The 18426-nt window shown below is 33.5% G+C and overlaps 1 protein-coding gene across 5 annotated transcripts in view; it reads left to right on the top strand.

Annotated features, from left to right (window-relative positions):
• Positions 1-18426, top strand: part of RSRC1 (arginine and serine rich coiled-coil 1) — a 424641-nt gene that overhangs the window by 203208 nt on the left and 203007 nt on the right. For all 5 annotated transcript variants that reach the window (XM_082394460.1, XM_082394459.1, XM_082394458.1 and 2 more), the window contains one exon: positions 7023-7059. In XM_082394460.1, coding sequence (XP_082250586.1) covers positions 7023-7059 — 37 coding nt within the window. The remainder of the gene's footprint in view (positions 1-7022; positions 7060-18426) is intronic.

Raw genomic sequence — 18426 nt, 5'->3', positions numbered from 1 at the left:
AGACATTAATGCTACTTTATTTAGTTACATGTATTATAGTTTCTATTTTATAACTAAATACTCACTGTATTTTGGCTTGCTTTATGAAATAGTTTTGGATTATATTTATTTTGTTACTTTTCTACTTCCCGCCCAAAAAACTTACTTTTCTTTTGGATGTCTTTTGTTTATTTAATATGTTGTAAAATATTACTGTTATAAGTAAATTCATAATAGATTTTAGATTGATTTAATAGGGAATGAAGAGAAAAATTTGCTTTTACTAGGAGAAGCAAGTGATTAAAATTTTTTTTCTAAGGTAATAGTTTGACAATTTTGATACAAAATATTGAGAGAAAGGAGAATGCCATCATCAAAAGGAATGCCGTTTTTTCAAAATAAATATCATTATTAATTGTGGCTCCTTGACCAGATTCCGTTAGACCATTATAAAACCTGAATGATCACTTTGGTGTAATTTGTTCTCATATTAAAAAAAAAAAATGTTGATCCTTTCCTAGTAAGATCAGATCTAAAAAATCTTAGTCTATTTGTTTAGAAATTTCTTAAGATTATATAAGCTTTTTAATAGCAACAATTTCCAGATTTAGAGCATGCTTCCTTCGGCAAAATGATGAAATCTGTTTGCCACAAAGGTAAATCAGTAGCTTTATTTTAATTTTTTTTCTTGCCTGCCATGGTATGATTGATGTATGTCATCTTCTTACTGGAAGGAGAACTAACGTTGACACTGACAGGTGCCACAAGGTTTATTTAGGACAACCTCAGTCTTCTCCCAGTTAGTTTCAAAATGTCTGCCTCATACATGTTGAGCCACTGAATTTCCTGCTTTAAAGCCTCGTGTTATGCCAACATTACTATCTGTGCTGCCTCAACTACAAATTGGATGAACAGCCCGTGACACTTTTTCAATATTATTACATTAAACCAAGTGGATTTTGATTGATAACCTAATATTCAACTAATGCAAAACATCAATCATGGCAAGTATATTAATTATTTAATATTGCAGTCTAATTCAGAAATCGATGTGCTGCATGAGGGGAAGGGAAACTCATGGTTCCCAGAAGATTTAAGACAGGGAATGATTAAAAAAAGACCTGCTGTACTCCTGTGTGTTAGTTCGATACAAATCTTTATTCATTTGCCAATAATCTCTTCCCATTTTCCACTTCAGGACCATTTTATCAGTTTTGAGACCTATAATTGAATTAAGTCTGCTTTCAGCACAGAGCAAAAGGAGTTGCACAAATATTGATGAAGTCATGACAGGGACAACCCAAGAGACAGACCACTAAAGAGGACAGGCTTTATACCATTTGTTGCAAGATCCTTCTATCAATGTCTTGAATCTTGCCTCTCTATTTTAAAAAAATTCATTAAGAGTTTTGGAACCACTCTTAAGACTTTTGTATTTAAATACCTATCATAATAACAGATTTCTATAGCACATTACAATTTATAGTGTACTTTCATATACATTATCTTGCTTATTTTTTCACAGCAACCCTATGTGTTAGGTAAAACAAGTGTTAAAAAATCTTCACATCATAGGTGAACAATTTGAGCTTCAGAGAATTTGGATTATTACCCAAGCTCATTCAACAATTTTGCTTCTAGAACCAGGATTATACATCATGCTGTCTAATGTAGTATTTATGTACTCATGATGCTTTATCTGCGTTGTTTTGAGATGGCAACTCTTCCTTGTCTTTCTGCCCAAAGTAAGACTAAATAAAGAAAACTGATTTTCATGAAGAACTTGTTGAAACTTTGGTGTCCCAATCTATGATACATATTAAGCTTTACAAACATGCAAACCTTCGGGATATAAATGAAAATTTCTTGATCTATTGTATCTTTTACTAGAAGAGAATGGCCTTTTTTAATGTATGTATATAGCAAAATATATACATATCAAAATATATATATATGAAGGGGGAAGTGGCTTAAATATATCTTGTCATTAAAGTCACTACCCCAACTTTCTTTTGATTCATGTTTGCCTGGTTATATCTTTTACTATCTCTTTTTTGGAAATCTTTCTGGATCCTTTTTGTTTTTTGTCTCTTGTAAATCACACATTGCTAGATTTGTTTCATGCCCAATCTAAGAATCTTCTCTGGCATTTTTTTTTTAATTTATTTATTTTTGGTTGCATTGGATCTTCGCTGCTGCATGCGGGCTTTCTCTAGTTGAGGGAAGCAGGGGGCTACTCTTCGTTGCAGTGCACGGGCTTCTCATTGCAGTGGCTTCTCTTGTTGCGGAGCACAGGCTCTAGGTGCGTGGGCTTCAGTAGCTCTGGCGCGCGGGGTCTAGAGCACAGGCTCAGTAGTTGTGACACACGGGCTTAGTTGCTCCGCGGCACGTGGGATCTTCCCTGACCAGGGTTCGAACCCATGTACCCTGCATTGGCAGGCTGATTCTTAACCACTCTGCCACCAGGGAAGTCCCTTCTCTGGCATTTAAGTTCTAGATTGTTAGGTGACCTTTCTTTAGTTTTCTTTTTAGTCACTGATTACTAAGATTACAATAATTACTATGTACTATGCCAGCCTTTACTTGCTTTATATTCTTGCTTCTTCCTGATTTTATTTCTCTTCTTATTGCATTACATTCCTAAGAACTTTTGAATTTCCTGAGACTATGTATGCTGAAAATTGCTTTATTTTTCCTTTAATGTAAATAACAGTTTATTCGCTAAATATAAATTCTAGGTTTACAGTTCTTTTTCCTTTTTAAACACTTTCTCTTAGAAGTTAATATGCCATTGTCTAGCATTAGTGTTAAGAAGTCTGATGTCACTGCTAGTCTTCCTTTATGGAGGGGTATGCTTTTTCTTTCTGGAAACTTTTAGTCTTTTCTCTTGATCTATAATATTACAGTCTTAATTATCCTTATATTATGCTTTGCTGTGGATTTTTCTTTAGCTGTCCTGTTCACTGCTGTATGTACCCTTTCAATCTAAGATTTGAATATTTCTATATCTAGGAAATTTTTGTCATTATTTCTTCAAATACTTCTTCTTTTTTATTTTGTCTTTGCATTCCTTCTAGGATTCTTATTATATAGATGTTCATACTTCTACTCCTGTTCTTAATTTTATCTCTTGTTTGTTCTGTCTTTCATACCATTCCTATGCCTTCTGGGAGAGCTCTTCTACCCCGTGTTCCAGCTCACTAATATATTCTTGGTCTGTAGCTATTGTGCTTTCAATTCATCCTCTGAGTTTCTAACTATTGTATTTCTAATACTCATTATCTCATGTTGATTCTTTTTCATAACTGTTTTTCATATTTAATTTCTAAAAATCTTCCCTTTGAATATGATATTATATTCTTGCTCGATCTATTTTCTCTGGATGAGGTCGCTTTCTTTGTTGTTTTTCTGTTCCTGTGCCTACACACCTCAAAGATCTTAAAATCTTCCTTGTGGGTTTCTTTTATTTTCTTGCAACATTCAGCTGCCTTGGCTATTAATTTTAATCTAAGGAGAAGGGTGAAAGTCTAGGCTCTGGCTTGTGCTCCTCCAGGTTAATTGTTCTACTCTGGCCTCAGTCAACCACTTTTCCATTGTGTCCTCCTACTTTATCAAAAACAACCCAAAACAAAACAAAGCGAAACAACCACCTACCACCCACCACACACATACACACAGCTCCCAAAACTATTCTTCCAAACAGCGACTCACTGTTGCAGTTGCCTTCTTTGAGTGGTTTGGAGCTGGGTAGGACCACCCAGAGACCTGGGATAGTTGCTACTGACTATCTAAGCTTGTCTTAATGATGGTTAGATGTCAGACTCTTATTAGTTGAATACATACTCTGATTCAGGCACTCCATTAGATGCTGGGATATAAAAATTAGAAAGATGTAATTCATGTCCTCAAGGAGTTTTCATTTTAGTTGTTGTCAATGGGAAAGTAAATACGTATTTATAATAAAGTGTGAGAACTTCGTGATGTGAACACATGGGAAGAGTTCAGTACCTCATTTGTGAGGAAAAGAGGTTTCCCCAGTGGAGGTTTTGTTTAGGTTGAGTTCTGAAGAATGTTTTTATATTTTAGATAGATGAGGAGGATTAGAGGAGTCTGGGACAAAAGGAACATCTCAGGTAGAAAGAGTGAGTGGTTCAGTGATGATTAAAGCAAGGTTAGTTGTTTGTTATGGCTGTTGCTGCCACTTTCCATGTGATAATAGCTTTGGCAAAATAACAGAGGGAATTAGTAAACTGGAGTGTAGTAGTATATTGTGAATTTTAAGAAGGGAATTGACATGATCAAGCTTACATTTTACAAAGATCTTAATGTATTATGAAGAATGAATTGACATGGGGCAAGGCAGGGGTCACCGAGACCCATTAAGAAGCTTTGCAGTCATCAGGGAGAGAAAAGATAATGGCCTAAAATAAGACATAGCTGTGAAGACAGAAGGAAGTGGTTAAATCTAAGTGATAATTAAGGACGTTGGATAGCCAAGACCTTGTGGTTGATTACATTTGTTTACGTTTGGTAGCGAAGGAAAGGGGCATGTGTCACGGATGATGCCTAGTTTTCTTTCAGGCATGCCATTCAAAATGCATATATCCTAGAATTATTTAATTTAAAGAATCACTTGGAAACATAACAAAGCAATACCTAGCCAACCTTTCCTTCCTCCCTCCCTTTCTCCCTCTCCCGCTTTCTCCCCCACCCTGTTCTCCCCCCTTCCTCCCTCCCTCCCTCCCTCCCTTCCTCCCTTTCTTCCTTCCTTCCTTCCTTTCTTTCTTTTTCTTATCCTTGACTCCAAAATGCAAATAACTCAGAAAACTGGGAAATTTTCCCTAAGTTTGTGACGAAGTCAGTTGACAACAAAACCTACCCTGAGATGAGGCTGTTTATAGTCTTTGTTTATCCCACTTTGTGTGGACATTCATATGTTTCTTTCAGAATTATTAATATGTATGATGATGAGATGCTTCTTCAAGCCTTGCTGTCAGTGTTTTATGACATACACTATATGTACCTTATTACCTTTCGTAAAATCCAAAATACTCTAATGAAGCATGTCTAACCCCAGTGGTTTTAGATAATGAATTATGGACTTGTACTTTGAATCTGAACATTTTTGTTCTTTTATATTGCAGCATTATTTTCTAATAAGAACCATGATGTGACAATGTAGCCATGGGGGAAAAATTAAATAGATGTGTATTATATAGTATAAATATACTTGGCTCCAAGATAGATTGCCAAGTTCAGGTACAAAACAGTGTGTATAGTATGCTTCTGTTTGGGTTAAAAAAAAGAAGAAGAAGAGAAACACACACACACACACACACACACAGAAGCATGCACACACATGCATAGACTATCTTTGGAAGGACAAACAAATAACTAATATCAGTGCTTGAGAACTGGGAGTCACTGATAGGAAGAAGATTTAATTTTATTGTAGACTGTATACATATACATACATACATATTACACTGTCAGATGTCTCACTATATGTATTATTCTTTTTGTTTAAATTTTAAATTGCACAAATGGTTATATGAGAATTTCCTTGTGAAAACTTAAAGATTCATCTGACTTCTAGCTCCAACAAATACATTAATTTTATAATAATAAAGGTAAAAATAATTATTTATGTAGCTATTGGCCTTCTCTGACACCTTGTTACAATTTATTTCTGTCATTTTTCATTAGGACTGCATCCAGAGAATAAGTTTCAGAAATCCTTAAATTTTTAAATGTTGAATATATAGCATTGCCAGAAGCAGAAAGCAGAAGAGAGAATGGCTAAAGATGAGTACTAATCAGTAGACAGTGGAATTTATTCCCAGGATGCCAGACTGGGCAGTGAGAGCAAAGGTTGGAAGCCATGAGTATAGTTTTCAAGCAGTAGAGCCAAAGGGAAAAAGATAGGGAAATTTGAAAAGATTGTATAGCAAGACAAAGGAAACAGAAGTAAGTAGAGTTTTGGCAAAAAAAAAAAAAAAAAAAAATGGAGACAAAATAAAGAGAAAAGAAATAAAATTGGGGCCCCTTCAGAGAAAGAAAGAGGTATGGGGAAAAGATTAAACATCATGAATGCAGTACTGTTGTTGGATGTTTCATAATTATTTTCTGCAATGTGGTAGAAGTATAATTTTATGTTAAAACAAATAAGGCGTGATGTTAATGATGGAATTCAAATACTGCTTGTTGGAGTGAGAAAAGTCAAAGTCCATTTGTCACTGATAAATTAGCATTGACCAAAATCAGGAAAAATATCTCACTATTGCCATATTTCACCAAATGTGTATTTAAATTATCTTTGCTACTTGCACAGTTATTTGTATTTTTAGTTTCATCAGCACTCTTTTTTAAAGTGAAAAGCAAGAAAATAAATACTTAAAATATATTGTGGTATTTGATGTTTGTGTTTCCATTGGTGGTTTTTTTGCTTTTAAATATTACAATAGTCTTAGGTTCTGATTTGTAGTGGGCACTAAGTTGATAAAATTAATGGTAGGAAAAAATTTAAGATTGATTTATTTAACTATGTACTCACAAACATTCTTTTTGTGGCTATTTTTTATATAAAAATGCACCTATTGATGGATGGATATTTGATAAAGCAAATGTAGTAAAATGTCAATTGTAGACTCCAGATGGGGGATAGAATCTGTATGTTTGAACATTTTCATAATAAACATTGAAAACACATAAACTCTAATGAAAAAGCTAATGTAAAATAAAGACAGTGTGCAAATAGTAAATAACATATTTGATTTCTTTTTTGTTCTCCACTGACTTTGAAAAGTCTGAAACATTCTTTCTACTAGACGAATATCAATTTTAGCGGTAGTACTACTATTAGATATAAATAAATTATCTGTTCCGTAAGGAAATTGTTTTGTCCTTAAAAACAATGTTATTATGAACATTAGGAAAGATATATGAAAAAATTATAAGGGTTTATAAAATATTTTTGAGGTAAACATAAGTTATAGCAGACAAGTGTTTAACAACTATTTTAAACTTTTATTCTTCTATTTTAGGGAATCTGGAAACATCAAAGCTGGATTAGAACATCTGGTAAGTTCTAATTTTCTCTTGAACATTTGCATCATCTTTGATATCTGCATTCTAAATGAACACTTTTGAATGAGCTTTGAATACCTTGTATTGAGAAAGTCAACCATTTCCCAAAGGGTCAGCTTACTGTTATTACGTGAAGGCACTTACATTTTCATTTATCTTATCATTTCAAGGGAATTAAAATTTTTTTTAAATTACTTTTTTCTGATGTAGAGATGAAATAAAATGGATGACAATCCTTGGATTGATGATTGCTTTAATTATAAAGAAAAGTGTTTGGTGTAGAATTTTTGGCAAATCTTGATCTGACAAAAACAAGCTTGTGTTTTAAGAAAAACACAATCAAATATTGCATGCATAAATATGGTATGTTTTAGCAATTTAACTGCTTTGAAAGAAGTGCACAGCTTTGTTTTTCCTGATGTCTTTGCTTTATGAATAATGCATTGGTTTAAACTACAGTCAGTTTTAGAATATAAAATAATTGAGATGCAAAATTTTTTGTTTAAGTAAACATTTTTAAAGCAAGTAAAATTCCAACTGAGTTAACATTAAAATCTGTCAATTGATCAGAAAATTGGAAAAACTGTTGTATTATACCAGGTCCAAAATTCATTGAGCTCACCACATTGAGTGTTCATTACAACATTAAGTAGTTCATTTAAACAGAGCATTATAAAGTCATGCTCTGGTTTCTGGTCAAATCCAAATGTTGAATAATTAATGATAGAGATTCTTTTGTAAATACAATCTAAGTACTTTTTTAATGCAAGACTTCATTCGTATATCATATTGTAGCTTTGTTAACTATTAATGTGCTTTTGTTCTGCTCCCACAAAGCAAACAGTAGCAAGAGGCAGCTTCATTTTTATTTATAGTAGTTTTAGAGTTAGAAAGGATTTTTGGTTTTTCTTTCAATAGCTAAAGGAAACTGAGGAAACCTAGACTTTTTAAAAATGATAAAATCATCCTAAAAATTATAGATTAATTATTAAAAGCAGAATATAATAAACTAGTTAGAAAAATTGAAGTATATATATTTGTCCAGATTAGAAGTAATTAAATAATATTGTTATTCTCATTATTAAAAATTATTTCTTGAATCCCTGTTTATCACTTCATAGTGGCACATGATATTTAGGACATACATATGGACATCAGAATAAAAATATTAATCTAAGATATCTAATGCCAGTATCAATTGGCAGCTTATAACAAGGAAGTACAGCTAACATAGTTCCAAAATGAGCTGTCTTTTATACTTCTCTTGTAAATTACTATTTAATAAAAAAACTGTATATTTACTTGGTTCATATTCATCAGTAGATGAGTTAGATTCTTTTTTTTTGTTTAAATTCCATATTTTTTTAATACTCACTAGTATGAACTTACATTCAGTGACAATTTCATGCATTTATACTCTACTTATAATCTTATGCAGCAGTGGTTTTCTAACTGCCTTGGGCTGCCAGGAAGTCTCCCCAAAACAGGTGGCACTCCAGACTTCCACTGCCCACTTTAGCCAGAATAGTTCCCACTTTTAGTTATTTTGTATACTTTTAAACTTTTAAAATAAGATTTCCTCTGAACAAAGAATTCTTCAGCTAAAAGTATTTAGAAACCTTTTCCATTTTTGACTCTGAGTTATATTTCATTTTATCTGGGTCATATACATCAAATGTATTTCAAAGATAATGCATTTTAGGGATGAGAGAGCCATGATTAGTACAACAGGTAGTGGAAGTAGATGATTTTAATACATTTTACTTAAGTCATTCAAATTCTGTAACTTGACATTGTAAAATTGACCCACTGACTGAACTGTTAATAATATGAATACATGTATACATATTATCACATATATACACATATATATTGCTTTGTACACTAATAATATTCAGTAAAGTCAATGATGTTCTTTGTAACTGCCTAAGAAGGAAGTGAACTTAAGAATTCATTGGTTGAGCACAAAGAAACCTGTCTGTCTAGCAACTGTGGGCTCCTTAGGTTTGGTCTCTCCACTTTCCAGCTGAACAGATACTTATAACCTTTGTCTTCTAGCACACGTACCCCTTCTTTGAATTGGCTGTATACCAAATACAATTAAAGTATAGATTCTAATAGATTGATTTTTAAAAATATATAGTGTAACATTAAAATGAGAAAAACATCCCACACATTTGGAGTTAATTTCTTCTTTATGTACCCTTCTTGTCTTTTCAAATTTATCTGGATTATCATAGAAAATTAGCATTGTTCTAAGAGAGGGTAAAAGCCAGTACAAATTTAAATGAGTTAAGAAAAATGGCATGCAGTGTATTTGTCACCAGAACACATATATGGTTGCACAGTCTTTGTACTCTGTTTATGGGCTCTTCTTGGTATATATAGTTATCTGGAACAAGTGTGGGTGTATGGAGAAAAGAATAAGATAGGTGGACTCTGTTTCCCTGGAACCTCTTCAAGGGCCGATTCATTTATTTGTCACAATCTCTCAAGCCCTTGATTCAGTCTTTATTCTGTCATTCTTTTCTATGTTGCCAACTTTTCCTGGGAACTGTCCAGCATGTCATTCTTAGCTTAAATTTCTTACAGTTTACTCCCCAATACCATTTTATTTTTCTTCTCACAAACTTGTGTACTACCCATAAAGTCTATGTCTGTTTAAAATTCTAGACAGAACTTTTGAAGGTTGGTGCCCCGACATCCATTTATGATTCTTGCCTAATGATTGCAAAATTGAGATTTTTCCAGCTCTACCACTCCCCCTATATTTAGCAGCCAGCATTCCATTATAAGGAAAAGCCCATCCTTCTTTCTTATTTTATTTACTTATTGTGAGCAAAGACTCATGACTAGGTTATTATCAGTTACTTTTCTTATTTATTTTGACACTCAGGTTGTCACAGATTTGTTCAGAGAATCTTCTTTAAAGATGGTTTCTGGGTCCTTTCAACATACTCCCATTTTTTTTTTTTTTTTTTAAGCACGTCCTCATTTTCTGACACAACAAGGTGTTTCAGGCTTATCTTATACCTTCCCTGTCCCACTCCCAGACTCAGCCATTTCTTCAAATTACCCTATTCCATTTTAGAGGAAAATGGTATTTTAGGAATCAAGGTCTGGACATGTGATATGCTCATTGTCTCTGGGATTTCATTACTTCTAGGACCTTTCAGTGCTAGATTAGATAGTTAAATAGAGGTAGGTAGGTAAGTAGAAAAATATTTTTAAGAACGTGTGAATCATACTGATACCTCCAATTTCAATCCATACCACAGAATTCTTCCTTGTCCTCCCCCATTTCATATTTGTATTTCCCTTTATGTAAAGTGAGAACCTGGACTCCTAACAACACTAATACATTTACCCATTTGCTCAATCATATAATATACATAAAATAATTCCAGTACAACTATATATTTTGAAAATAAACTTAAATAAAAGATTTCAAGATTTATTTGTAGTTCTTTTTCCCCTTGAGTGTAGTTTATTCCTTTGAAATATAGTGGCGTTCATTTGTTTCCGTTTGCATTCAATTTTAGGTGCCTTTGTTCCCATTCTTGTAGATTTAATTATGTTTGAATATCTATAATGTTAACATACTTCCAGAAGTCAAAATATGATACACAATAGTATCGTCAGAGAGGTGTCACTCCCTTCCTTTCTAGCTATTCTCTATTCCTTGCAGGTAGCATATTTTATTAACTTCTTGTTTATCCTTCCTGTGCTTTTTGTAAGATTATGTGTATATATATGTATATGCATATGTGTATGTATTCCTATTTCCTGTTTCTTATAAAAAGCATATTGTAAGGAATTCCCTGGAGGTACAGTGGTTAGGACTCTGTGCTTCCACTGCCAGGGGCCCGGGTTTGAACCCTGGTTGGGGAACTAAGATTCTGCAAGCCGTGCAGCACAGCCAAAAAATAAACAAATAAATAATTTTTTTTAAAGCATGTTGTGTATACTTTTTTGTATTTTGCTGTTTTCACTTATCAGTATATCCTGTAAATCACTCCATAATTACTGTGTATCATTATATTTACTATGTTTCTTTCTCTATTTAGCTGTGTCTCCTTTATTAAGGGTTTGAGATTTTAGCCCAACTTGCATGCCTGCTACACTTTTATAGATGCTGACAGAAGACACAAGATTCCCTGGGTCAGAGACAAAGCATTTTCTTACTAACAGCACAAAAAGTAGCATGTACTTCATGGTTGTATAGGTTCCCCTTGACCCCCAAGTCCCATGGGGTGATGCTGCATACCCAGTGGGTTTGTGTCATAGCTGAGGGGCTCCAGATTTAGGAGTTCTTTAGGGAGCTGTTAGAAAATCTGCCCAAACTTTGCCCAAGAGAAAGACATTACCTTTATTATCCTAGTTAGGTAACAAACATGCCTTCTGGCCCAGGGGGAGATTCTGTCTCTATCTTGCTGTTTGCTACACTGTTTGCTATACTAAACATCTTTGCTATACCAAAGACTGTTTGCTGTACCAAACATCTTTGAAAAGATAGTTCTGAACAAAGGCTGATGGCTGATGTAAGATGTACAGAATGTTATGGAGAATTGTCTCTGAAGAGCTATTGTAATTATGATGATGAAACTTAGGAAGGTTTGCATTTTTGTTCTAGTGGTTACCTTTGTATTTATACCTTTTATAATGGTTTTAATCCCCCTTGTTCCTATTTAACCTTATAGATGACATCCTTTGACTCCCACCTGTTACCTTCATTATAGACAATGCTCCTGTTGTATTTTCCCTTTCTTCCTTTTCCTCCCATTTCTTCTTGCTGTGTTTTTTGCTACTTTGTTAGAATATAAAATGTTTGCGTACTGTTCTTCTACCCACGCTGTTACGTTGTTTTAGAATCACCTTTAAAATTGAATATATTAAATATTTGCCATCAGTTTGTTTGCTTATATTTCCCCATTTATCTCCTGTTTGTATAAAACTCTTCCACTAGTATATTCCTCAGGAAAGGCTCCTATGTACATTATTCTCCAAAATCTTGTACATTCCAAGCTGTTTTTCTGGAGTCTTGCCACTTGAATGACAGCTTGACTGGACATAAAATCCTTCGCTTACAGTTTTTTCTTGACTTTCTTGAGATATTATTCTGCTCTTGATATCTCTGGTACCAGCCTTATTTTTTTACCCTTATAAATAATTAGATTTTTTTGCCTTGAGACATTGCCATTTTTTCATTGATCTTGCTTTTACTAGGATAATTCTCAAAGTTGATTGTTTCTGGCTAATTTTTCTGGGCAATTTCATATGTAGACTTAAGTTTTCTCATTTCCAGAAATAATTTTCATGGATTATAGAATTAAATATTAGTCTGTTCCATTGTTTTATTTTCTTCTTTAGTGACTCCAATATATAATCTTTCTTTGCTTGTCTTCTATTTCGGTCCCTTTCTCTCTCTCTTTACTATTTTACTTTGTCTTTATTCTCTGAATTGTTTTCCTGCTTTTATTCAGTGTTTCTTATTAAATTTTCATTCAAATTTATTCTTCTTTGTGCACCTTATAATGTATTTTCCATATCTGAAATATTTTCCTTCCATTTCTGTTTTTATTTTTTGAATGTCTGATTCTAGGTTTTCTTTTTGTTATTTGTCCAAATGAGTCTTGTGCTTTGTAGTTGGTTTTAGGGGAAGAATTTTCATCTACTGAAATGTTTTAATTTGCATTTTCTAGTTACTTCTTATAGTAGCTTTATATGGGGGTGATTTGATTTCTTTCTTTTCCTTCCTTCCCTCCGTCCCTCTCTCCCTCCCTTCCTTCCTTCCTTCCATTTTAGAAATCCTAGACATTTTGTAGACAGGGTTCCTAGTTTAAAGGTGCCGTCTTCTGCAGTACATCGAAGCGTAATTTCTCTAACAGATGATGATGGGGGTGGCAGGGAGGAAGGGGTTGGCATGTCTTGTTTCTCTTCAGCAGTTTGTTTCTTACTACTTTCTTCTTTCTTGTCACTGACATGTATTCTGTTTACCTGATTTTCTCCCAGAAGCAGCTTCCTGAGGCTGCCTCTTCTGGTCCCACTCCTTTTCAAGCCCCTTCCCTCTAGCTGGTGCTATGGTAACACCAAATCCTAGGCCTGTGTTCACTATTTTGGCATTTTAGTGTTGCACTTTGTTTTTCTGTGGATGATTTTTGTTTGTACTTCCAGTTATGTATTAAACTTACAGCCATTATCAGGGGTGGCACAGGGTGGGGTGTCTTTGAAAAATTTTGCCTCAAATGAGAAATTCATAATGAAAAATGTCAGAAATCGATGTTGAATAGACCTTGAATCCTCAGGAGTCCTCCTACAGGGGTCCTGCTGAATGGTCAGCAGAATTGAATACAAAACATCTCAGAGTTCAGTGTCCATATCTATTTAAGCTTAGAGAAAATGAGTGGAAACATTGCTTATAATGTTGTGCTTAGATTTTATAATGAACTTAAGGAAATAGTATTTTTTACTTGATGAAGAATCATATACAAATTAAAGACCTTCTGATGTGACTCCAGTGTATGTCTGTTAACACAGCAGGGTTGAAGGAGTGGAGGTGGGTGGTTATTAGATGGTGATGTTGCTCCTGACTTTTTTTTATTAAAGATGTCCTAGGGTGCGGAAAATTGACTCTTAAGTTCTCTGTATATCAAAGGTAGCTGACTCCATATTTTTCTACCATCCTATGTTTTTAAATTCTGGATAATATAGTGAGTAGTAACCCTTATTGAACTATGTAATAGGGGGTTAAAAGATTTACATTTTAGAGTGTTTTTAATACAGTCAAGTAGGTGACATTAACATGCATTTTTATTGTTACAATTATGAAAGTGTACAGGAGATAGAACCTTGCCATTTGATTACAATATGGCTATGATTGTTTTATTAGCAATCTATAAAAATAATGCTATCCTTTCCTCTTGGGAGAGGGATTGAGATCTGAATATATTAGGTTGAGCTATATGAAAAGTTGTCACTTTTTTTAGGTCAAAATAGTTTTGTGGGTTGTTTCTGGCTTGAAAGGACTGCTATGCCATGCCCTTTAGCAGGGAATGAAGTGAATTATCCTGATCAGTATGATATTTCTAAACTTCCCTTGTTCTCTTTTCTGAAAAGTCAAATAACTGGAGGTGGGTTTGGGTAGGGGGACATGTTCTAGGTCAGTGCTTCACCATCTTTAATGTGCATATGACTCTCCTGGGGATATTGTTTAAACTATGGGTCTGGGGTGGGACTTGAGATTCTACATTTAGCAAGCTCCCAAGTGAGGCAAATGCCACTGATGCAGTGACCACCGGAAAGAAAAGTACATTGAAAGGCATTGACTTGAAAGACATGTGTCCAATGAACAAGGCCCTCTGAATCTGATGAAAAATCTAGATGTTCCCCCATATACTCATTGAGTAGGATTCTGCAACCTATGAATGATTAGTTGGGCATTCATAAACCCAGAGAGACAGACACTCCACAGGTTTATACAGGGTGAAAAATTTCATCATCTTACTCTGTAAGAGTAGCAAAGGGCTATTTTTTTTTTTTTCTTTATTTGGGTTCTGGATATTAAGTTGTATATTTTAGGGCTGGAGCTGGACAATAGGACTAATAATACCTTGTTCAGCTGTAGGTGGAAAGTTAAACAAGTGATGATAAATCTTTTAGTAAAATGGGTTACAAGTATTTACAACTTTAAGTGGGATTTGCTTTCTATTAATAGTTGAATAGCCAAAGAACTCTGGAGCCATACCTGTGGGTTTTTTCTCCCCACAGAGGTCTCATTTATGTTTCTTATATTGTATAACATTTGAGAGTGATGACCTACTTGTCCTTGTGGTCAGGCAACACAGTCTGACCATTTTAAATGTTGAAAAGCAACTGTCATTAATAGCTTGTTTAGCCCATCAGTGGTTTGTAGAATACAGTCGCTGCTTGCCAGAAATGTAGGCGGGCTCTTGCTATTACGTGCTGATAAATAATACTACATTCTAATAAAAGCCCTTTTCTCTCTGTTTTAGGCTATTTTGTGTAGAACTTGCAAATAAAACGGCTGTATTTCAGTTCACAGACTAAAGATTTTATTTAATGCAAGCGTAAATACAGTTTATGTATTATTGTCATACTTTTGAGGATGCGTGCAGAGGTTTTGAACCCTATTCTCAAACAGAGGTTATGAACCCTATTCTAAAGTCACTCATCCTTTGTCTGTTATGTTTTAAAATACCTGTCTTATTTTAATGTTTCACCACTGTTCCAAAAAAATATTTTTGACATTTGTCTAAATGAGTTTGAGAACATAGTTATCTCACAATACACTGATGTTACTCATACACTGTATATATTTATTAAACACTGATGAAAACTATTTATTATCTCATATACTATTTAGGGACTTCAACGTAATAGATGCCTCTCCTCCCAGCATTTTAATTTTTTTTTTTTTTTTTTTTTTTTACGTAAGCTGATATATATTTGAGGTTTAGGGTAAATGTGCATATTAAAACAAACACTTTCCTTAAACTGTGATCGTGAGATAAAACAGCATGAAGTTCTTCTTCTTTCTGGAAGATCAATTCTATAAATTTTTCTCTCTTTCCTTTTAACAAACAAGTGTGTCCTATGAATGTATGCAAATTAAAATACCTTTAATGTGGATTAAATGTGAATATCGTGTTACTGCCTTGATTTCTTAGGCAGTTTACAAGTCCTAAATCTGGGAACCAGCTCACATTTCAGTCAGAAACAGTACCTTGTCAGTGATCCATTTCTCTGAAACATTTTGATCAGTTACAAGTTTATTAAAATTTGCTTCTGCACTAAATGATTAATAAATATTATCTAGTCAATCAAACAGCAGGAACTTGGGCCCTTTTTCTACCCTTTCTCCCTTCCCTCTCTTCCAAAGAAAGATCTGTCGGTTGTTGTTGCTTTTTAAGACATGGTGGTCTTGGTAGAAAATGGTGGCCAGTTAGCTTTAAAAATAAAAAAATGACAATATGTCATGTAATTTTCATGATATTACTAATAGTCTCAGATTTATGTTTAACCTAGATAAAATTTATTTTCTGACTTTTATGCACATGTGCTTATTAAAGCTTTATAAAGTAAAACCAAATATTCTAAGTGCATTAAATAACCCCCAGTTCCCATTATTCAAGAGTCTGAAAGTCAGGCCTTCTTGAAACCATGAGAGTAACGGAATATTGTATTCGGATATTTTTTATATTCTAGTTCAGGACACCATAGGTTTTGCTTCATTGCAGAGGACCCCACAAGGTACCTGGTAGTTATTTCATGCTTTTCTCAGGATCTAAGGTCTGTAACTGCAGAGAGAGAACTAGCAGCAGAGGTAACAGGGTTGCTTTTTATTTCTCCCATCAAAGCATTAGGAGTTAAGATGGAGAATGCCTTTGCCACAGTGGTATCTTTGGCCACACTCATTACCATTTTTCACAGATTCATAGCATCTGTATTTAACTTTAACATACATAGTCTGTTTATTTTAGGAAGAGCATAGCATGAGGAGCTGGGAGAACATGATTTTACGGTGTGACCGCCAGCAATGCACACAACCTCTCTGTTTCACTTCTTTCATTTTTCTCCCTATTCATAGGCTGTTGAAATAGTGTGTGAAAATTTGTAGAAGCATAGACTTTCTACAAATGTATCATTTATTTTACAGAGAAAGAAAAAAATCTTATCAGTTTCAGTTACGTAAGTAACTTCAGATTGCTAAAAACAGTATCTCAATTCTAATATACTCACAGTAAGCTGTGAGAAAATTTTTGTCCTTTATCTGCTCACATCCTCTCCCCTTTAAAAAAATTATTACATACTTTTAAAAGTTATAAAGTAATACATGTTTATTATAATGGGTCAAAAACTGATAGGTATATAAAGAAAAAAAATGAATATATCTTCTATCTGCCACCAATCCAGTATTAAAAGTTTAGTACCCTTCTTACTGTACCTTGCTCTATTCCCAGATGTACATATGCATATATAATTATACTTAGCTTTTTGTTTTTTTATAAAATAGACTTGTACTATGTATGATATTTTACAACTTGCGCTTTTTATTTGTTCAGTGCTGGATACAGTGTGCATATCTACACACATAAATCTGGTTTTTGCTAGAAATATCAAAATATTGGAAGTTAATACTATTACCATTTTATTTAATGTATTCATAGGGGAAGTTTGAGGACTATAAAATTTTCATTTTAAGGAGTCAGTGCAGATTTAGTTTTAGTTCCACTTTTGATTACCTTGATTATAGTATATGAAAGAATGGGCTTATGATGAAATTTCTAATTATCAATAGAGGAAGGAATGGGTTACTTTATTTTAAAAAATCCTATTTGATATTTGCAAAAAACAAATAAGTAAAGATAATTAGATTAGAAAAGGAACATGTGACATCTTTATATGTGTTTCAGGTTTATTATAGACTAGTATTTTTTTAATTGAAATTTTAGCATAACTCTGTGTGACATTTATTGCAATCTTCAATCTTGGTATTTATCATATACTATAATTTATTTGTTGACTCTGTCTTTTGACTGAATATTCAGCTTTGTCCTCCTTGCAAATACTGAGTACGTTTTTATTGAATTGTTATGAAATTGAAAGAAAAGTGCATTGATATATTGTTTGGGAAAGCTATCCCAATTATTTTTTTTAAAGGTGAGAGGGATTCAGTTTATTTTTAAAGTCCTTTGTGCCCACTGAGTGAATGGTAAGAACCGGATGCTGAAAGCTTGAGTTTACAGTAGAAATCATTACTGACTTCTCTCCATGATCTGGATAGATATCGTTTTTTAAGTGAGCACATATGAATATTACTGTCCAGGAAAAAAATTACTTTTCCTTAGTAGTTTTTGTTTTTGTTTTTGTTTGGAAAGGTAGCAGAGTGCTGGAAAAGCACTGGGTTAGGATTGAGTGAACTGACTCTAAGCCCTGTAGAGGATTCGGTTTGGTCCTATTTAAAGTAAGGAGTATGAACTAGATGTTTTCTAAGGCTCTTTCTAGCCTAAAATACATGATTCTAGAAAGAAAAAACTTTGTATGCTTAGCATATAAAGTCTTGTATCCTTAAGTTACTACTTTAGATTACTAATTTAATGGAGATTATCAAAATGTACTAAGCTGCATATTGTTACACTAGAGAATCAAACAATTTTGTGTATTTAAAATTATGTATACATAAATAAATTTTATTCAAATTCATTTTTGGGTGGGAGGTCATATTAATATTATTTTATTTGTTAAAATTTTTTAAATAATATTTACGCTAAGAAGAATATAATATTAGCTTAGAAAATTAAAATTTAAAGGACACTGCTAGTATAAAAAATATACAAGGGA

This window comes from Balaenoptera borealis, assembly GCF_965194805.1.
Source record: "Balaenoptera borealis genome assembly, chromosome: 5".
NCBI classification, from domain to species: Eukaryota; Metazoa; Chordata; class Mammalia; order Artiodactyla; family Balaenopteridae; genus Balaenoptera; species Balaenoptera borealis.
This window is presented reverse-complemented; position numbering and strand designations above follow the sequence as displayed.